Source organism: Drosophila suzukii, chromosome 3 (assembly GCF_043229965.1).
Source record: "Drosophila suzukii chromosome 3, CBGP_Dsuzu_IsoJpt1.0, whole genome shotgun sequence".
NCBI classification, from domain to species: domain Eukaryota; kingdom Metazoa; phylum Arthropoda; class Insecta; order Diptera; family Drosophilidae; genus Drosophila; species Drosophila suzukii.
In genome coordinates this window covers 13577509-13599735 of record NC_092082.1, presented here as the reverse complement: position 1 = coordinate 13599735, position 22227 = coordinate 13577509, and the positions used below count along the sequence as shown (strand labels likewise).

The 22227-nt window shown below is 37.8% G+C and overlaps 5 protein-coding genes across 11 annotated transcripts in view; 3 read left to right on the top strand and 2 right to left on the bottom strand.

Annotated features, from left to right (window-relative positions):
* Positions 1-360: 360 nt before the first annotated feature.
* PIG-B (phosphatidylinositol glycan anchor biosynthesis class B) lies at positions 361-3300 on the bottom strand. Of its 2 annotated transcripts, XM_017077071.4 has the most exons (6): positions 3140-3299; positions 2879-3079; positions 1922-2389; positions 1275-1856; positions 973-1216; positions 361-882 (listed from the first exon to the last, which is right to left on the bottom strand). In XM_017077071.4, the coding sequence occupies exons 2-6, from the start codon at positions 3004-3006 to the stop codon at positions 715-717; spliced, it is 1590 nt and encodes a 529-aa protein (XP_016932560.4). In that variant the 5' UTR covers positions 3007-3079; positions 3140-3299; the 3' UTR covers positions 361-714. The 2 variants fall into 2 exon arrangements, with proteins under 2 accessions (XP_016932560.4, XP_016932559.4); XM_017077070.4 differs by having other exon boundaries at positions 361-1216; positions 3140-3300.
* A 1201-nt stretch (positions 3301-4501) lies between these two features.
* On the top strand, positions 4502-5662 carry LOC108011804 (mpv17-like protein 2). Its single transcript, XM_070996437.1, has 2 exons — positions 4502-4695; positions 4757-5662. The coding sequence occupies exon 2, from the start codon at positions 5043-5045 to the stop codon at positions 5658-5660; it is 618 nt and encodes a 205-aa protein (XP_070852538.1). The 5' UTR covers positions 4502-4695; positions 4757-5042; the 3' UTR covers positions 5661-5662.
* Positions 5663-5999: 337 nt separating this feature from the next.
* LOC108011837 (mpv17-like protein 2) lies at positions 6000-7215 on the top strand. The gene has a single exon (XM_017077075.4). It carries the CDS (start codon positions 6098-6100, stop codon positions 6947-6949), a length of 852 nt encoding a protein of 283 aa, XP_016932564.4. The 5' UTR covers positions 6000-6097; the 3' UTR covers positions 6950-7215.
* IntS10 (integrator complex subunit 10) lies at positions 7041-9619 on the bottom strand. The gene is made up of 3 exons (XM_036815639.3): positions 9334-9619; positions 8228-9272; positions 7041-8168 (listed from the first exon to the last, which is right to left on the bottom strand). The coding sequence occupies exons 1-3, from the start codon at positions 9531-9533 to the stop codon at positions 7518-7520; spliced, it is 1896 nt and encodes a 631-aa protein (XP_036671534.2). The 5' UTR covers positions 9534-9619; the 3' UTR covers positions 7041-7517.
* Positions 9620-9986: 367 nt separating this feature from the next.
* LOC108011801 (protein nutcracker) overlaps positions 9987-22227 on the top strand; it is a 108270-nt gene continuing 96029 nt past the window's right edge. For 2 of the 6 annotated variants that reach the window (XM_036815967.3, XM_036815965.3), the window contains exon 1: positions 17319-17916. In XM_036815967.3, the coding sequence (XP_036671862.3) occupies positions 17334-17916 (583 nt within the window). In that variant the 5' untranslated portion in view covers positions 17319-17333. Of the gene's footprint in view, positions 10614-12319; positions 13168-13675; positions 13823-17318; positions 17917-22227 lie in introns of those variants that run through there. The other 4 variants (XM_036815976.3, XM_065865046.2, XM_036815969.3 and 1 more) reach the window with 4 other exon arrangements.

The following is a 22227-nucleotide window of genomic DNA, read 5'->3' as shown; positions in this document are numbered from 1 at the left end:
GTTTTAAGGGAGCCAGATGGTTTAAATTGCTATATTTTGCAGTGATGCCGGTTCAGCCTTTTTACGGACAGATCTAGCTTTTTTGTCTATCCAGAAAAATTGCAAACACCTAAATTTTTATTTTCGAAATCCATGTGTTCCGAAACTCTAATTATCCAAAATGACAAAAAAATTTATTTATTTATATTATACAAAAAAAGTTTGCATTGTAACGCTGCATTTTCAACAGCCGCTTGATATACATATCTATAAATTAAAATTGTATACTCCTCATGTAGTATTTTTGATAAAATTACCTCTTCTTTTTATCCCTAACAACGACCGTTAACCAACGGCAGAATTTCAAATTTAAAATAATCATTTATTCACTCAACTGAACCTTTATTTAGAGAAATTAAAGAAAGGACAGGTCAAGTGGTGTATCGACTACGTAAAATATATTGCCTCTCGTTAGACCGTAAGAGTCTAAATACTCCGATGGCTTACACATTATCAACTAGCACAAAGTACATAAAATGCGCCTACGAATATCAATGGATTTCTTTCGATTTTTTGTTCTCCTCGGGCGACAACGTTTTAAAAACTCTTGCTAAGGCCAAAAATTTATACAAAATATACCTTTTGTATTTTTAAGTTAATATTAGAGTGTCATTGCTTCTTGCTTTTAAACGGAGGTCTGAGGTGTGGTGGGCTTCGTTTCTTTTGCTCTAGCATCTAATTGAACAGGTTCTCATTGTCCAAAGGGAGATCTTCCAGCGGCGGATGATCGTGGACATCCGGCTCCTGCTGTTCTTCATCCGGACCACGATTAAATGCATTCTCCTCGCCCTTTTTCAAGCGCTGGTAAACCAAAATGGAACGACCTGTGCGCGATTGGCGGTGCTGCAATAAAGAGGCGAGATTAGGTGACTGGGCGCCCAGTGCTTGCGACCACTCGTCCACCAGAGCTTGCGAGCCCTCCAACCGGATTACCTCTGCGTGCTCGATGCGATGGAGCAGCCGGTAGTTGCGGAGGAAGACGCTGATGTTCTCGGCCAGCGGATCGAACAGAACCACATGTGTGGGCAAAGCGGTGAGTGGATGCACAGGTATATGGGAGTTAATCCAGTGCACGGGGTCCTCAAAAAAGCGATCGGCCTCGTCCTTATACTGCTCCTTCTTCTCCAGATTTGGTTCACAGGTTAAGAACCTCATGGTGACATTTTGGTGGATGTGGCTAAGGACAATTCAATTGTAAGCAATTTGTATTAGTATTTAAGTCAAGAGCCTGTCACCTGTAATACGGAGTAGAATGGCATGGCATCAGGAAGAGAATATTCGCTTGATGTTCGCGTTCATCCCGGTATTCCTGGGCAATCTCCCTCAACTTGGGCATCAGATCAATAGGTCCCTTCTGGTGTACTGTGCTCAAATACCAGGCAGGCAGGACATTGCCCACTAGGATCACCAAGGCAGTGGTCCACAACATGGTGCGTGAGGCTCTATAACTCCAGCGGGATAAGACATCCGTGATGACATACAAACAGAGGGGCAACAGCGAGGACACAAAGCGGAACTCCTTGTGTTCCACGGCACTCAGAACCACCAGAGTCAGAAAGATGGTAATCAAGAGCTGTTTGCTGACTGGATACTTGCTCGACTTCCTCACAGTTTCGATTACGCCAAAGATGAAGGGCAAGGTGTTGATTCCCAGAACTGTGGGTAATCCCACGGTGAAGTACCAGTGCCAAGGATGTGATCCATAGAAGCTGCCGATGTTGTTAAAGATGTTGTACTTGAGGAACTCGTACGGGGTCACTATCAACTGACCATGCCAGTAGGTATCGATGGCAATTCCGAGTCCAGCAACAAGTAAACTGAATTATTAAGAGGGGTGTTAAAATACCGATGTTTTGATACACTATATAAGCAACAATCTCACCCAATAAGCACAAATCGCTTGAGGATCAGCTCCAGTACATTCTGGCGACTCTTGCGCAGATGGTACAGGGACAATGGAAGCCAAATCACCGCCGCAGTGGGTCTTAGGAAGCAGCAAATGGCAGCTGGCCACAGATAGCCAGTTGATTCAGTATACCACGGGAAGTAGCTCAAGGCAATTGTGGTCAGAGAGGCCTCCAAAGTATTGGCCAGAGTTCGGGAGCCTGTGTAGAACCAGAACCAGGGAACCAGGATCAAAAACAGAGCCCACTTTCGCTTGCCAGTCCACACAAAGAAGCGATAATCGGAGTAGGCTGATAGTAAGGCCTGTAGAACTCTGGGCAGCACTACAAGAAGTTGAGCACTATCCAGTTGCAGGAGGGCCAGGATTTTGTACAGTCCGGCAATCAGCAGGGGATACACATAGCTGCGAATGCCCTGAACCCACTCCCAAGTCAGGTAGCCATAGCTGAAAATAGTAAAAATGTGGGTTAGGTCAAGGAGATACTAGAAATATAAGTTTCTGGTTTCTTTTCTAAGAATTGGTTCGATTTTCATTCATGAATTGTATAATTTTAAGGAGCTTATACTCATTTTCTCGTCCTAATGGGCAAGAATATTTTAGAATTTACTAAGTTTGTTTGAAAAAATATATCTATGACTATATTTTTTAGAAGTAATTACTTCAAACTAATTAGTTTTAGTAGAGCCATCAAAATAAATATAGCTTAGATTGTAACAACCTTTTTTTTTGTCTTCTGTGATATTTGTATTAAAGACATCTTTAAAGACCCTGTTCTATGGATATTAATATTAATGCCTGTTCATGAATGAAAAGAATAACCAAACCATTTAAGAAGTGTCTAAGTAAAGAATTTTAAACTTTTCGTCGAAACTGAACCAAATCCAGAAAGATAAAGACCAGGAATTGGACCGCAGTCCTCGAAATGGAACTCACCCAAAGGTCAGTTTGTGGGCCACCTCCAGACTCTGCCAATACTCATCCGGAACGTAATAAGTTTGGACCACGAAAACGGACGCCAAACGTACGGCCAAAATCAGAAGAAACGCGTAGAGCAGCCTCATTTCAATAACGCTGCGTGGGTCTCAAGACTCCCAAAAATTAATCACCCGGAAAACCGGATGGCGTTGATGTCACCTGGAAAAAAAAAACTATTTTGACACAAGGTTTCAGTCATTTTTTTGCGCCGGTCCTAACCTTAAATAGTTGCGTGTGTTGGTGATTTACCAACCGGTCGAATTTTGTAGAAATTCCGAAATTCTTAGCCACGAAAAAAAAGATTTTCGGCGAAAAAAGGCGGCTAAAAATAACGCGAAAGGCGGAGCAAAGCAAAACCGAAAAAACGATAGGCAGAGCAGAGTGACCGCAGCTTGTCTTTTTCAAAAATCTCAAGGTTATCGATTGACATCAATCAGGGCTGTAAAATGTGCGAGTTTTGAAAGGTCATATTTTTAGCTTTCGTTTTTATATTTCTTATTTGGGAAAGAGTTAAATTTTCATAATTCTTTAAATTATAATAACTTTTATTCTTCGTCAATAAAATTTTATTAAATTCATAATTTATATAACAAAGAAGTACAAAAAGTGTTGCTCAATTACTTAACACATAGCCTTGTTAAAATTTCAATATTTTGAAATATTTATTTAATTCGATATAAAATCGATTGGATAGGCATATTTAGTGGAACATTTACCAGTCTCGAATTTTCTATATAAGGCTTTGTGTTAAGTAGCAAACATATCAACCCTTAGAAAACATGGTCATTCCTAGCTTCTTCTGCATTTTAGGTAAAAGTTTTTTCTAATAATTACTGCAAGCAAATTTAAATACTTGTTTTTAAATTCTTAGTGATCATGATGACATCATCATGCCGTTTGAATGGGGGACCTGATTGCTTGCCTATCCCAAAGAAGCACCGTCTTTATAAAAACAAATAAAGAGTTTTTTGTTCCGTAATGTGCACTTCTGTTTTCATCATGAAAAATGTACGCCTATAACATCCAATTAAAACAAGAACATGAAACTGTTATGGGAACTTCAGAATAAATTTTGGCATATCATACTTAGTTACAAAATATTTGTTCATAAGCCTTTACCAGACAGGCTGACACTCAAAACCATTCATGAATACTCTATAACCATTATTCAATTAAATTCATACAAATGTTATAGAAGCCTTATCCAATAATTATCCAACTGTTAGGATTTCAGAACTTCATTTTATAAAAATAAAACGAATATACCATATAGCCGCCATAGGAACGATCTGAAAATGATTATGAAAACAAAAAGACAAACTTATAGCTTCGTTGTTTTTCAACATATTTTCTTTTACTAAATTTCCGAATTACAAATTAAATTAAATTTTTTAATTATCAAACGGCTTTCTCTCTTTGAGTAATAAGTTTTCAAATAAAGACGACTTTTATCTAAGCTGTAAAAGTATGTATGTACATATGTATATAAAATTTATAGTTACATATTGTTGTTAATTTAAATTAAGCAATTCTAGAAAACATCAATTACAATTATGAAAATTAGGTTATTCTGCCTTAGAAAATTTATCCGATATTCAGACATCTGACATGTTACTGCCATTTGGTAATTATTTAATTTATAAAATCGATTTGTTACGTATTTTTAATGCAACTTTTTACGGTATTTCATTTTCTATAAAAGCTTTGTTTTAAGTAGGAACAATTACATTCGAAAGCTAGCATTATGGGCGTTGGAAACTTTTTCTTGATTTTAGGTAAGTTTATTTTGTAAAGTTAGCGCAAACAAAATTAAAATAATTCTTGGCCAATTCTAAGTAATCGCAATGGTAGCAAACAAGCCTCCAGACTGCAACCCGCCATCGAATTGCGTTGGAAAATGAAACTGCATTAAGGATATCTGTAAAACACTAAATAAAATGTTTAATTCATATCTTTTATAAATGAACCTATTATCCAAAATCGTAAAGTCGATCGATATACCTGGTCCTCTTATGTCAAAATGATAGGAAATATATGTTTTGAACTCGAATCGCACATTTAAAAGTGAACCAGTCCGGTTTCCATTGATGTTTGGGATCGAATCAGATCAGATGGGACAACGATGTTTTACCGGACTCGCTTGTCCAATCCGCTAAGGATGGGATATCAGGCCGTGAGCTTTTACTCTACTAATTCCCAAATTCCCTCGAGCACAAGATTCCGGTCGAAAGTGTTCGGGAAATACTTAATAGTAACAAATACAGTGGGATCGGGAATACTTCTCGCCATCGGAGATGCGGGGGCTCAGCAATACGAAAGTTTGGGCGAAAAAAAGGCCTTTGACTATTCCCGCTCAGGAAGCATGATGGTTACGGGTTTGGTGATAGGACCTGTCCAGCACAGTTTCTATCTGCTGTTGGATAGGGTTTTACCAGGCACCAATCGATGGGGTATCCTTCATAAGATCCTCGCCGATCAGCTGATCATGTCGCCCGCCTACATCTTCTTGGTCTTTTACCTCAGCAGTCTCCTGGAGGGAAAAACCATCATGGAATGCAATGCTGAGCTCTCCGAAAAGTTCCTTTTCACATGGATGTTGGACTGTTGCATTTGGCCGGGTCTGCAGTTCCTGAACTTTCGCTATTTCAAGTTCCTCTATCGCGTGGTCTTTATCAATCTGGCCAGTTGCATGTATATCGTACTACTTTCATATATAAAGCATAGCTATTCCAAAACATAAAAAATAGTTTTTACTCAAGCAAATGGTTTTGTTCCTGAAAGTTTCTATAAATATATACAGATACTAAAAATATTTGTACAATTTTTATCTTTATTCTTATTCAAAAATTATTTATCATAGGTATTTTTTTCTGAGATGTAATTTAAAAACTAAAGAAACAACTATTTTTACAAGTGGAATGTAAGAATGGATAAGCAACATATTTAGGAAAACACATTTTTAAAAAGATAAGGAATATAGTTTAAAAAAACATTTTCAAATAGTAACCACATTCAGCTATCGATTTTCCCAAATGCAGATATTCTATAGAAAAGTGGTCAGTCGAAAAGGTGCCACCCCCAATCAGCTGCTAGTCTAACGTCAAAACAATCGGGTCTTTCGTAACGTCAAATCAAAACACACGGGACTACAGTAGTCCCAAATTGCAGTGGCTGCGAATGATGTTCAGCATTCGCTGCCTGCGCCAGTGCTACGGTCTCCGGAACCCGGCAGGTCCCTTCGCCCAGAAGATCCATGGATCCCTCAACTCCCGGAGAGATTTCACGGCCCTGGCTCGGATGAAAACCCACCCAATAGGTCCACAAAAATTCGGTTTTCGTTTAACCCATGGCAAGGGTGAGGCGGAGGGTGGAGCCCTGAGTTTTATCCTTCTGCGATGGACGAAAACGGCGTGGAGCAATATGTTCGGGAAGTATCTACTCATAACGAACGTGGTGGGTTCCGGTCTTCTGATGGTCGTGGGCGATGTGATTGCCCAGGAATATGAGTACAGAAGGGGACTGCGGCACCAGGATCGCTTCGATACGGATCGCATGTACAGGATGTTTGTGGCGGGTGCACTGCAAGGACCTCTACATCACTACGTCTACAACTGGATGGATAGGATAATGCCAGCCCGCACTTTCCAGAATATCCTCAAGAAGATCTTGATAGACCAGTTGTTTATGTCGCCCGCCTGCATCCTCATTTTCTTCTATTCCATTTGCTATTTGGAGCGTCAAACCCTGGAGGCCACAAATCAAGAGCTAATCACCAAGTTCCCATATGTCTACCTGATGGATTGGATGACCTGGCCGGCGGCACAGTACCTGAACTTTCGCTATTTGGACACCAAATACCGGGTGACGTTCGTCAATGTGTGCACGGCCGTTTATAATGTACTCATGTCCTACATGAAGCACGACTTTGGGATTCATTTGCCGCTGGATGGGGAACTTGTGGAGACTTCTGAGAAGACCAATCTACCACCGAGTTCCACGACAAACCCGGAAGCCCAGAAGTCCGTTTAAAACACGACAACCACCTCGGGATATGTGATAAGAATCCAAATTACCAAGTCATTGTGCACACGAGTGTTATGTAAAATGAAGAGGCTCCTAATAACAATATATATGTTTGTATTTAGTACAAAAGTGAACCTAAACGCTGTCTATGTTGTAATTACTAAGGCAAGAAACTAGTCTTATCATAACAATGGTGTATTTTTAAAGTTTTTAAGTTTAAGGCGTTGCATTCACATTTTGATAAAATATACGCTTCAAAAGAACATACAACAGACATCGAACCAACCAAAAACATATCAAAATGTAACATCAGACTAACTTATCAATTGCGAATCCAAATATTTAGTTAATTGATAAGCAAAGATTTAAAGTCAACATAGACGTGTGAACTTATCTCTTGATCGAATAAAGGAAAAGTATATATGAAGAAATAAACGTCGGTATTTACTCTACTATTTATTTAACGTTATGGAAAGTCATTTTCAATCTTTCAAAGAAAATAATCTTAAAGCTGATAAGTATGTTATATAAAAACCCCTTACTAACTACTATTTGTATACCTCGTTTTGACTCCTCACTTAATCACAATAGTCTCCACGGGCTGGCTGATCCCAAAGATGTGTTGCGCCAGCATCAGATTTTCCTGGCTGATGAAATTCGCCAGCAAAGTGATCACATTCTCGTTGCAACGGGCAATCTGCTGGCGAGTTATGGCCTTAAATTCATCCCTGGCTCCTTTGTCCGCTCCGCGGGTTCCAATTCTTCGGGTTTGGGAGCTACCAGCTCCACTTGTCGCTGTGGGTGTGCCACTGGAAATGGGTGAGCTGGTCAACTCGAAGTTATCCTCTTGCTGCGAGTTCCAAATGTGCGAGAGCTCCTCAATCAAATCAATGGCAATTATATAGGTGGATAGGATGCGCAGATTGAACGACTTGCGCTGCTTAATCAAGTTAAAGATTTGTTGGGTGAGCAGTACATCGTTAAGTAGATTTAGTTGCTGGAGCACCAAGAGATCCCCAAGCAATCGATCCGGGCAGTTGGGTTCATAAACCTTTCGACTCAGTCTACTGATGATGGCTCCCACGCAATACTGAACCAAAGCGGATCTAGTGAGGGGCAGGAAAACCATGTGGCGGTGACCCTTGAGCGACATGTTTTCCAAAAGTTGACCCTGGGTCGCAGGCAACTCGGAGAGGATCTTTAGAATGCACTGAAAGCCCTGGAGCTGTAAAAGAAAATTATTAAATATGGTTCATGTGTATATATGAGGCGTGTATAACTCACAGTCATGCTCCCCTGCATCAGATTAAGACTTAGGATCTGCAGACTTTGCACCAGGCTGCTCTGAGTGGTCATGTCTGCCATTAGCTTGTTGGCCTCATCCCGGTGGCCGAAATATATGGCCAAATCGAAGAGGAACCTGGAGATCCAGGGGGCCAGTGGCAGAGCTAGCATTAGTTGACTGAAATCCCTTTGAAACTGATCCGTATTTAGCAACTGCCAGCACTGGGCAGCGTGTAAAAAGGCCTTGGATAGTTCCGGACTTATAGCGGTTGTCAGGGAGAATTTGGGGGGCTCCATGCTGGGCACTTCAGAGCCATCGCTCTCCGGTGACCATTCCATGAATCCCTCTACCAAAACATGGCTAACTTCGGCATCCTCGATCCTCAACTTGCAATTCCGTATGTAACCATGTAGGGAGTAAATAAACAAGGTGGTGGCGTAGAATAAAACCTGGGAACTGCCCGCAGGACTTCCAGACAGTATATCCACCAGTTTTTCCCAGTAGACATTCTGGTTGACGTGTTTACTGAAGGGCAAGAAGGGTTCCCAGCCCATCATTTGTCCACAGATCATCAGGACTTTGAAGATGTTCTTCCAGGCATCCGCCGTATCCGATTCATCCATGATTTGACGCAGATAATACTCTAGGGAACTGGTATACAGACGACAGGCGAGATTTGGCGACAGTTCTGGGGGCTTATTTTGGATCATAGGCAGTACCTCTTCCACAAGAATTCTCTGATAAAGATCCGGATCGGTTTTCATGCCCTCAGCCAGCATTTCCAGTAATCTGGGAGCTTGAGTTAGGGCCGATTTGGGGAACTTGTTAAACATCAGTATGTAGATATAGACGCGCTCCAGATTATCGGCGCTGTGGTTGATGGTGTGCATGAATATATTGTGCTGGACCTCGGGAGTTAGATGTTTGTACATTTTCACATAGAACTCGTGCTCCGGCGTATTCTCACTCTCATTTCTGAGGGCATTTGTTAGGGCATTGATCTCCTGCCACAGTTCTGTGTGTTGATTCGGAAAGTTGGTGGCTCTAAAAGGGTGAAATATGCTAAGTTTAATAATAAGAACTATAAGGTATAGTTTTCACTCACATAACGCTGAAACATTTGGCCGCCTCCTCGTAATTTTTACCATCGCGTTCTAATAGGTAAGCCTCGTACTGCAGATTGAAAGCATTGGGGTACAGAGTTTTGGCCGTGATTATCCAGGCCATAGCCGCACAGGGATCTGATTTTCGAAGCCTTTGCGCCTCCTTGACCATGTACAACTCATTTTCCTCGTTGCTGGACATGATTCCTTATTGATTTGTAGACTTTTTATATATTTCTCTGAAATTTAATGTAAACAAAACATTTGTTTGGCCGGCAATTAAAGGGGTGTTAATCAGCACTGTTTGGCTACCTTTAGTGCGGGAAACTAGCGGGAACAGAAACTAGCTAAAAGAAGCTACTATTAGCTAAACTATTAGTTTAATACATTTCTAATATGTACAAGGTATATTTAATAAAAGTTTAGTTACAAGTTGTTGTTTGAACATTAGCAATAAATTATTTTCCAGTACAAGTCTAAAAAACAATGCATACTAATTTCAATAACTACAATATTTTATGTTGTCCAAGCTTTATTTTTAAAATGTTTGATCTTTGTTATTATCTTTGCATTTTAAAAAAATATTTAGCAATTAGCTTGAAAATAGCTAGCTTGAAAAACAGCCGGTGGCATCGATAGTTTTGCAATCGACAAGTGTTGTATAGCGGTGGCAGTGTTGCAAAGCGGCTGCTTCCCAGCTGATTGTTCGCAAAAAAATAATATAATTTTACAATATTCTGTGATTTTTGCGCCTGCAAAAGCGAAAAGTATAATAAACAAACCATATGTGGTTTTACCTGTTGCAACTGCTTATATAACGTGTGTGACTAACCCAGTTTTCTAGAAATTATCTGCCAACGCGTCGTATGTTGTTTTTGTTGCGTGATGAATGCATCAATGGATATTTAGAAATTCGCCAATTTGCGTAAATAAGATATATAATATATGTGATTGAGTGCCACATCTGTTGCAGATTTGCTATTAAGAAAGATAAAAGTGTGATTTCCACAAAAGTTTCCCGGGCTGCGAAAACTATAAGTTCCGGTGCATAAACGCAGTATGCCCCATTTTCGTATTGTCATTTGGAAAAAAGACAATGACAGTCGATAGAGTATTTAAAATCCAAGCACTTTGCACAAAATTTATGAGTAAATAATAAAAATGTCAGAGGCGAAATCCGAAATTGGGGGGGACCTAGCCGGTCCCTCGACATCCGGCGAACAACGACAACAAAGTGAGCCACAAGTGGTTACCACCAAGGACACCAAAGCTCCGGATCAAGGTATGTTATGGAAAAATAAAGGATTAATCTAGACATCAACACCTCAAGTTAAGGCCACCTTAAAAGTATTGATAAATGGCTTGCTGTTCCCATTTCCCACTCTGTTTAATCATTATCTACACTATTTATTAATGACTTGGCACTTATCACAAATCGGACACTGCCCAATAAATCATACAAAAAAACAGAAAAGTAAATATCAACTAGATAAATTAAACAATATGCAAATAACACTTGTTCACCCTGCATAATTTGGTTAATAAGTATCACAAAACATCTTATTTTATGTATCTTAAAAATGTTGTAATATCTACTGTCAAACATGGATAGCTTGAAATACTTTTTAACAAAATATGTTACGGTTTATTTATGAATTTAACTATATAACATTTTCTTTAAATTGTATACAAACTTAAAACGTTACTGGTTTTTCCAAAAATTGCAGTTTTGAATAGAATTTCAATATAAATCTATATTTAAATGACAATAGACATTCATAAATCATAAAAAACCATAGCAGACAGAAAACAAGTGTTAGCTTAATCAGTATGCAAATCAAAATCTATCCAGCTCAACACAAAAAAAATTTATTTGGATTTTATTATTGCAAATGTAGAGCAAAAATTTTTCTGACACTATTAATTTTTATTATCTTTCTTATTTGATAAAGTTTGTTCATTTCTACTACCTAAAATTCCCATTAAAACACTTATACTTTTATCGCAAAGTCGTCGAGACTTATCGGTGAATCACCAAGATATTTGCCCCTTTCCTTGATAATAAATTTTGAAAAACCTGTTTTATTGTGAACTAAATTATGTGCCTTGTCGCAAATTGCTTTAAACATATAATTTACCGCAAACCACTAAAACACACTTTTTTTTTTAATTTAAAAATAAATTTTAATATTAAAGATTTTGATATACCATCTTCATACATGCATTTTTAAAATTAGTGTTTAGTTGACCATTTTTTTTAAACTTTTTTCTTAAATAAGTTTGGCTATTAATATTTAATCTGTAATTCTATGGTGGTATCGTTATTTCATTTTTCACACAAGCACCTTGTAATAATGGAAGTGGATCACAAGTCGATTTAAAAGGGCATCAATTAATATTATCACACATCTTTCTTTTTGGCAAACATTTTTAAAAAACAAAAAAAAATACTCCTCAAAAGTATCCACCAATTAATTTAGTAAATTAACTAGTTTACACTTAATTAGTTAGACTCTACTATTAGAATTTGTTAAATTTGTAGCAATATTTTTTGTTATACAGACAGTGTTGCGAAAATGTTGTAAAGTAATCTTTTAGTTAAGATTGTAAACAACACGTAATCGTAATTTAAATTAAATTACCAATAATACAACTTTGGATTTAATTGTATTTATCTTTTCCCGCCTTTTTCGTGACTCGTATTTATGTAGCTGCAAGTGTTTATTTACTCGATTTGATTTAAAATTATATCTATTTAAATTAAAGCGCGAGTTTTGAGTTGATTTCTGTGTTCTATATTTTGTAGTGTAAAAATGTATTGTATATAACCACCAGTTTAAGTTGTTGCTTCCCAAATCCGCACGAAGCAGGTTAGTTGCTGAAATTTAATAATTTAATTTTCTTAACCAAAAGCACACATATTTTGACTAATACCGTTTTTTTTGTTGGAGATTTGGTACAAATTTAAATTAAAAAACCTCATTACAGTGCCGAAAAAACAGCGATTGATATCGGAGAAGAGCAGCCCGGAGCCGAATCCTTTGATCCTAGAGCATGCTAATCTGGAATCGGTGCCGCAACATATGGAAAAGCTACTGAAGCAGTACCAGGAAAATCGGAAAATGCCAGCTGCTGAATGGCTCAATTTGCTGATTTATTTGCTGGCTTTGGAGTGCGGATTCGTGGAGGAGGAGACATATGCCCAGAAAAGACACCTCATCGAACCGGTTCCATCTTTTAGCAGTTTCCATGCTTTGAATGTGCGACTCCTGAGCGAACAGCCTGCAAATTATGTGGTGTGCTTCAATGACACAGCCTACTCCATGCGATTGAGGACCCTGCTGGACCATCATGCTCCCGAGGAGGCTTCTGTGGTGTCTGCCCTGCAATCCCGCCTTATGGCCATCACCCTGGGGGATCAGCTAATGGTCACCCTATCGCCAGCACCGCCCTCCAAACAGCCTGGCTATAGCATCAGCCTGCCCATCGGTCGTTATGTCCTGAATGTCCAGGCCAAGAACAAGCCCATATATCATCGCTTTCGGAAGCTAGACGAACTTTCCTTTCAACTGAAGCAACATCTCTTCCAGCCCATGCGATCGCAGCAACTTATGCAGATGGAACAGAAGCTACAACCATCACTATTGGGTCTCCCATATGAACTATATGATGAGATCTTTAGATATCTCAACAAGAGCCAACTTAGTGTGGTGGCCAAAGTCAATCGACAGCTGCAACTCTACACCAAGGAAACGGAACGAAAAAGACAGCTGGGCAGCAGGAGTTAAGTTTGTAGAGATCGAAATCCATTTAATTTCCATGAAATTTAGTAGGTATTGGTTTTAGGTCTTACAAAATGTCAAGTCTGGCCAAAAAATGAATAGCTGCATACAATTATTACTTAGTAATTACAAATAAGAAGATATTTTTTGAAAAAATACTAATTTGGTTAGGCTGAAAATATTTCCAGCTAAAAAATATAACTATTTTTGAAATGTAGACGGTGCAAAAATCTCTATAAAATGTTTTGTAATATTTAAATTGGTGGTTTTAATAAATTATCTGAATGAGTTTTGGAATACTACTTGTTTTATTGGGTGGTTTTATCAAGGTAAACAAATTAGCTATATTGATTAAAATGATTAATTAAAATAAATTACTTTAGGAAGGAACTTTTTATTTAATTTAATAATTTTATAAATTGGAAATATTTTTTTAAGTAACGTTATTGCACTCATTTCCTCTCAGTTTGTAACAAATTTGACACCATTTTTAAGTACCAAATATGATTTTTTACGATTATCTGCATTTTTGGTTTTCTTTTTGTACTTAAATGGTCTGCAGCAGCAGCTAGGATAATTGTCGATCCTCCGACGCCCTCGGCAGAATCCTGTAACTCCTTCGATATCTTCGAGCCGCCATCCACTCCTCTGGATTCCATCAGCATCAAGAGCAGTGCCAGCAGTTATTTCTACGATCGTGATATTACAGGTGAGTCCGTGTTACCAAGTGTCCCTTAGTCCTGGCAACCTGTTTGCCACCTTTTTACCCTCCCCTCGGCGAAAAGAGGGGTACACGCCCCTAAACGAGTCGGCCCTCAACCACAGAAGTGCAGAATGCGAAACAAGCGGCTCCAGCAGCCAAAAACACGCGCCGAGATTGTCGCATCCACAATCCCCATTGCCCCCCAAAAAAACCCAAACCCCATTTCCCAATTCCTCACCTCGTCGGCTCCGAATCTCCAAGCTTCCATGCCCACTTCGATTTTTTATGCGCACGCAAAATCAACAAAACCCACGCGAGCAAAACGGCACCCCTATAACCCCTATGCATGCCACATCTTCATGCACTGAGAGAAACCCATGAATAATTTAATAATTACTTAAAATAAGCCTGTGTGCTTGGGTCCAATGTAAAATACATTCACAAAATATGTAATATAATAAAAATATGTAGTCAGTTAGTTTTTTGTTCGGATGTTTAAAGGTTGTATAGAATATAACCCTTCGTTAAAAACCAAAAAATGTTAAGAAATTTTAACTTTGTATTGATTTTTATAAAAAATTTTAACACTTTAATAGGATTTCAATTTCTTAGATTTTAAAGAAGTATAGTCCTTATAAAATTATATTTTCCTTAAACACAGATCCAGGTGTTCCTTATATTATTATTATTTCAATCGTAAGAGTAAAAAGTTCGAATTATGTTATACATTTTTCATAACATTTATATTAGTTCGCTCAGTGTATACCCCTTGGTCTCTTCGGCTTTTGGTTTTCCTGGCGGATGGCATCCACATTTTGGTTTTTCTCCCTCGACAACGGGATGCTTGCTGCTTTTTGCTGGGCTCCTATTTCGTGTTTATATTACGATATCGACTTTCTCTATCCAAGCCTTATCACAAAAATAAAATGAAACAAGGGAGTCCAGCTTCCCGACATTCCCCTTTGGAATCCTTATGTTTTCGGGCTCCCGTGGGTCCTGTCGAAATTATCTGGCTACAACTTTATCAAAATAACGAAAAACAGTGACAAATGTATAAATAAATTATGGCAAAGGCAAACAAAGCAAAACATATATTCAGCTGGGCTGACGCTCTCGCAATTATTTTTAAAATCGAGTCGTGTCTCCTGAAAAGCTCCGGAAAAATGAGAAAAGCTTTAGTTTGGGCTGCTCTTGAAGTGTTACTCTGCATTTCCCAGGAGCAGCTGTTTTCCCCAGCCCCGCCCACTCTTCTGGCCGCCCACAATCTGGTCGAATGGTTGGGTGAATGAACCCACAGATGTGGGTTTCGTACATTGGTCAAGCTTTTCTAAAAAATGATATAAGTAAAAAATAATTCATAATTTACTTAATGCATTGTAATTTTATCACTTATAAGCTGATAAGACTGTAAAAAGCCTTTTTCTGCAATAAACAACTAAAATGATTTTGATAACTTCTTGCCAATGCTCTTGGTAATCAGAGAATTTCTTATCGCGAATGAAAAGGTTTAAGTTTCTAGAACTGGGAACTGGGAATTTCATAAAGGGTGGAAATTTCTTAGCAATGAGTCATTTGAATAAGTACTCTAAAAATAATAAATTTGTTCATGGCTAAAATTAAGCTAAATAAGCTATTAAATTGTATAATTAAATTGTATCATTCATAATTCATTGTATAATTCACCTCAAAAATTTTTTTTAGTGAGAATTGTTATATTTTAGTACAACCTTGAACTAAGCTGATGTAAATGTGACTTTGGTCACACTGTGCGCTCATCTGCGATGCAAAACTGTGCCAAACTTTTCGTTCTGCTTCTTATTTTAGTGGCTGTTGTTGCTTCTTCTTACCATGCCCTTTCTTCTCCCTTGTGGGTGGGCTAGTAACGGTAAACAGCAAAGAGGAATCAAAAGAGTTGGCAAAACATACGATGCTCCCCTTTCTCCTTTCTTCCTTTTTGGGATGCAAGCGAAAGCAAAGGCCACTTTTCTAAACAGCAGCAAATGCATCCCTCTCTCTCTTACTCTCATTTACACTGAAAAAAAATCAAATCCAATTCTAAGAAATTTACAAACTTTTAAGTTTTAATTGATGTTGAAATGTTTACAATAGGTTAGATTGTACTATAGGTATTTTCCAAATAAGAGGTTATTGGAGATCTAAATGATAAAATATTACACTTAAAATATTATTACCAAAAAAATGCTTACCTTTCATCTAGTTCTGTTAAACCTACTTTAGTTTTAAGATTTTTCTATATCTTAAAGGGAGACTATCTATATATTTGCTTTAAGTAGTGCCTCATTCTGGTAAAATTTGGTATGGGTGTTCAGATAGATCCATTGTATGTTATCTGTGCTTTTTGGCTCTCGCAGACTCCAGACTTTCTCCGTAACACTCTCTAGTTTTCTTCCACTCTCTCGGTTGATTGCGCTTTTTGGCCTTTCGCTCCATGGCCAGCCAGCTTTTCCGCAGGATAACAAAGCTCGGCGCAATCAGTCGTCGTAATTTGGCCCAGCGTCTCTGGTCGGAAAAGCGGAAAAGCGGGACTTTTCACCCGGGAGAGAGTGTCGCGAGTCCTCGCTCTCGCCCAGATACCGTTAGAACCTGTTCGAACTAGGTCCTCCAGTGACATACATATGCCTCGCATCCTCCGCGTCCGAGTGTGCCCTGTGTTTTTATAAATATAAATAAATAACTCCTGGCTGGTCCAGAATATAATACCAAACAACAGCTGTTTTTTTCGAAGCAGTTCTACTGATTTTTATATAAAAAGTGGGTTTAAGAAGCTGCCAGCGACCTTGACACATCGCGGTCAATGGTCTAGTTAGCATTGCGTATTATCTTTGACTTGCACAAATCATCCTGGAATCAGATGGATTATTTGTAAGACATTTGAAGAGGATTTATAGGATAAATGAGAAGGATATAAAGGCAAAATGTAGGACTTTAAAAATAAATACAAGACATATAAGTGATGAGTTTTAAAATTCTACAGATGAACCCTAAAATGTTTTTACAAATAATGTTAATTGTTATGTTAAATCTTCTGAAAATCTGTTTTAAAATTTGTATTCATTTAAAACATAATAGCTATATCAACTTTATTGTAATTGTATCATTTTATTGTCGAAAGGTTTTCTAAATAGGTTTTCTAATAGGTTTTCTAATAGGTTTTCTAAAATAGGATAATCCTTAAAAAAAGATATTAAGGGCTCTACAATGCTGCATTTTTTATAATATTGAAATTGATTTGTAGAAATCTTTGTGTAATAATATAAATAAATACTGGAGATAACATCCAGCGACCTAAACGCCATGGTCTAGTTTAAATTTGGATTACCTAAGACTACACAAAATCAGCCTCAAGCTGGATTACAGCAGCGATAACAACGGACCCTGGGAGAAGCAGCAGCAGAACCCAAATCCGCAGAACCCCAATTCGGAGAAGGACAACAATGGCAGGACCAATGAGCAACTGCAGCACGATTTGCTGCAACAGTTGCAGCAGCAATTCCAGATGGCGGCGGTGCAGCAGCAGCATCAGCGACAGTTGCTGCAGCACCAGCACTCGCATCCGCCCTTCCAAGCCCCCCAGCAACACCAACCCGCACAGCAGCAACACCAGTCGTTGCAGCAGCAACAGCAGCTACAGCAACAGCAGCACCAACAGCACCAGCAGCAACACTTGCACCACTCGCACCACCCACCGCTGCAGCACCACCTGTCGCTAGGTGGCTACCAGCAACTGCAACTGCAGATGCAGGCCACCAGGAATCAGTACTCCACACCGCAACATCATTATCGCAATGCAACCACTGCTGCAGCAGCAACATCTGCGAATGCAGCAACCATTAGGCGCCGCACCTTGAGTCATGTATCGCGCTCCTATTCCCTGGGCACATCGGCAGCAAATGCAGCAGCTACAGCAGCAGCAAATGCAGCAGCAGCAAGTGCAGCAGCCACGCCAGCAACATCATCGGCTAGTAGCAATAATCAACTGAGTATCCACAAAACAGGCATCATGGTCGCCGCCTCGCGTTGCCGAAGTCCCATAATGCTGTGCCACAGCCACAGCGACGGCGAGTTTCCACTGTACAGAGGTGAGTCCTTGGATGAACCCATGGGAATATTCCATTTGGCAAATTCATTTTTCGTTTTAAAATGGAAATGTAGTTTTTTAACTATATTAATCATGTTTTTAATAAAATTATGTTGTTTTTTAAAAGAACATTTTAATTACCCGCCGGTGGATTTGAACTCAGGTCTTTCAATATTTTATCACCCAACTATTTAAACACTGAAAGCATATATTTTACATAATTAATAGAAAATTGTACTTCAATATAATATTTGTGTAAATAGGATTAAGTATGTTTTATAATCGTTTTAACATAAGCAATTTTTTTTAAAATTTGTTTGTTGTTAATTTTTTATTAGAATAATTATGTATCTTATGCACATTAAAGAGGAGTTCTAAAGACCTAACTGGCAAGGATTTTTAAAAATTAACTTATTGAAGTATGTTTAAGTAGAATGAAGGGCTCTACCACTTTTATCACCATTTTGACAAGAGATTTACCACTGTACTGAGGTGAGTCCCCGACGTACATTTTGATAGCTTAATTAGCCGCTGTCATTGTGTGTCATTCGCATGTGCAGTGTGCAACAGTTGACGGCATCGGAAAATGAGATGAAAGTGGGCTGAATGTGGGGAAATTGATGGGCGGGCTTTCGGAAATTGCGGTGCGTTTGGGTATTTTCCGGGACTCCATTGTGTCCTGTAATGCTAACTGGTCGATTGTTGTGTGCGGTCCTTTAGGGCTGCACCTCGTTTTGATTGATTACTTTGCAATGATTTATTAATTGGTTTACAGTCATGCGGGTTCGCTTTCATTTTTGCAATTAACTTTTTAATTAAATATGTTTGTAACCCCTTTTTGTCTATATTTATTAAATTACCCCCTTGAATAAAACAAAAATGAAGCAATAATATTTTATTTTAAGAGTGTTTGGTATTTCAGAATGTTTAATGCTTGAATATACAGAGTAATTAAGCTGCTAATTTCAATAAATATAAAATTATCTATCTTTAATGCTGCCACTTTAAGCTCATTATACCCGTTTTTGATAATTGGATCCTAAAATATTTAAGCCAATTCCAGTTATTGCTCAATTAGTAATGTTTAATATTATGTAGAATCATATAAGAAAAGCTATTCCCACTAAATTACTCAATTACCGTATCACTCGATTCGATATAACAAGCCATAATTTCCTAATCCGTAACCTTAACAAGCTCTGCAATATCGCAGTTAATATTGATATTTATGACGCCAATTTGCTAAATTGGGTAAATTTCATTGAAATTTCACAAAATTTCCCGCGAAGGTTGACTTTGCTCTGCAGTAATCAATGTCCTTTTGTCTGCTCTTTATCCTTCCCATTTTGTATGCAATTTTCCTGGTAATTTTTACACTTTTCCTTTGATTTCCCTCTCCCATTTCCAACTTTTGTTTTGTCTGTCATTTGGTGCGAAACTTAATTAAATTACGACACTTTGCCAGCGCTTTTTTCAGGCTTTTCCTAACAAGTTCAAAGCGCAATGTGTCGCACATCCTGCCAAGGATTTCCCGCCATCTCCTTCTATTTTTATCGCCCTCCCTTTCCCCCAAGCACACATGTGTTGACTGGTCTAATATGCTTTAAATGATGGAATCGATTTGGAAACATTTGATGAGCTTGTCTCAAAGGCGACAGCTGCGAAATCTTTACCATAAATGTTTACACAAGAAAATAAATTATAAAAAAATTAAGAACAAAGAAAACATTGAAATTATCTTAAAACATTAGTTTGAAGTTCCAATTTATATGTTTATTTGATAACATATGTGAATATGTGTATACCTATAAATTATATTTATAACTAAAAATAAATATAATATTTTTTATTTGTTTTGCTCCATGATTTTCTTCAGTGTACAAATGTTGTGGGTGTTTGTACGAAATGAAATTAGCAGACTGATGATGAAACGGGATCGAGGGGGTAGACAAACTTTTCTTTGTCGTAAAATGTTGCCAGCAATGTTTCCCCAAAAAAAGGTTGTGCCACAAAAAATTGATATCTCAAGTGGAAATCCATGAACATTCTATTCAAACCTGATGTTGTCCATATAAAATTTATGAGTTTCTTTGACATCTTTAAAAAGTTTTATTTTCGTTTTTTTTTTATTGTTCAAAAAGTTATTGATTTGAAATTTATTTGGGTCTTGATTTTTGGGTAACCTCTGAAACGAATGGTTGCTTAATTATTCAGGCAGCATTTTTGGGCTTAGATTTGACATGCTTAAATTTCTAAAAAACACGACTTGTAGCCAAATAATTCTATTGTGCAGTTTTTAAAGGTTTTCAGTTCAATTATTTGACACAAAATCAACCAGCCAAGAAAAATGTAGCCTTATACTGTATTGAATTCTGTTCGATGCAAAATGAATGTATTATTTTTCCGGCATTAAATGTATACGTTTTCCCAAGTAAGAATTTATGATATTTACAGAAATTTCACTAGAGTATTATTTATTTACCATGTGTAATCCGCTTTTTTGCTCTATGGTTCTTAATTTTCCTCTGGACATTCTGGTTGAGTAAATATTGACAAATGTTGATAATATTTCATTACCATCTTCTATAGTTACGTCTTTTTCTCTTTCGGCCTTTATCGCTGTCAACCATTTTTCCAGTTTCGTTGCCCTTTTTTTCTGTCAATATGGCGCCGTTTATGACAAACTGTTCGATGATGGCGTCGACAGCTTCCTCTGCTTTAATCAGAAACCCTCTATGTGTGGGTGCTGACACTGAAAAAAACATTTATAAATAAATTTTGTACGAATTTTTCCAAGAAGTTCCAAAAAAATTAAAAAGAAATACAGAAAACCTTTGCCTTTTAGTATGTGTACGTGCTGGCACTGAAAAAATGTTAGGCAATTTTTACTCAATATTTAAAAATATTCAACCTAAGAATCTTTAACCCAAGTTCCTGTACTTATTTTTCAAAGTATTCAAAAGTATTTTCCATTAAAAATTTTTTGATGATTTTTTGTCAAACTAACTTTTTAGAAATTTATTGCTAAAATAGGTCTCGAAAAAATGTAATATATTTTTAAAGCAAGCTAAAAATATTATTTTTTGAAATGACACTACTTTATGTTTTGGTGTAATTACAAAATTATTTTTCTAAATATTTATTCTGAATTATTTATAGCCCAATTTTGTTCTCAGTGTTTTGCATGGTGGAAACTTAATGACTCCATGGCGTGTCTTTAGTGCTCGAGTTAATGTTTCGCGTATTGATTTCTCTCCCTTCGCCTGCATCCTTAACTCTCTCCTTTCTCCCCTTTCACTCAGATGCTTTCTGGCATTTCTCCCACAGCAGAAGGAAGGCAGGGGGGTGGGCTGAAAAGGGGCGGGGCCGGGGGACAGCATCCGCAGCAAGTTGGCCAAGTAATTAAGGTTCTTGTAGCGTTGCTGCCTCAATGGCTCCCCAAGTTACGTGCATGAAATCTAAATTTAATTTGCAACTTGTGCCAAAAACGTGTAGGAAAAGAAAAATTAAATGAAATATTTCGATGCAGCCTATTGACGTCATTAGCTGTTTGGTGTGGGGTTAACTAATGAAACCGATAAAATGATTGATAGATACTTTATGCTTGCTAAACGATTGCTAACGACTCTTAAGACACATTAATTGATTGAATTAGGACTGGGTATATAAACATTTTTGTATATTATATATTTAAATGGATTGAATTCTAATTTTCTAAATCTTATAGTTTCCTCATTCTTGAGTTACATATAGTCCTGCGAACCAAATACAAGTTCACAGAAACGTAGCTCCCGTCATAAAACATTTAACTTGTTTTCAAACTGGTTTATACACATTTCCAAATTAAGTTTAAATTTAACGCCCAATTTAATTTCACTTACAGAAATCCTTACAAAATCAATTTCGACGCCAAACTTTACCTCTCAAAACTTGAGTTTCAAATTTTTCCGTTTTGGACTGTTTCTTTATTTTTTTGTGGCTTCTTCTAGGCGCTTCGAGTTGGCCAAGAAACAACTCAATTTGAGTTTGAATGCACTGCTGCTTTGGGCTTGGCACTTGCCCGAACAATTTGACATTGAATTAGGGTCTTCCCCCCGCCAATTTTCTGTTTTTTTGTTTGGTTTCACTTTTTGGCGCAAAGCAAAACCCAGGGAAATTACCATAAAAATGCGCAGCTCTGGGAAAGATTATCTTTATTTGCAGAACGAGACGCAGACGGACAAATCAAATGTGAGTCCTTGAACCTTTCCCGCCCCAACCAATTCAGTTTTCCCCGTAGTCACATCAAACTAAACAAAAGGTCTGGGGAAAA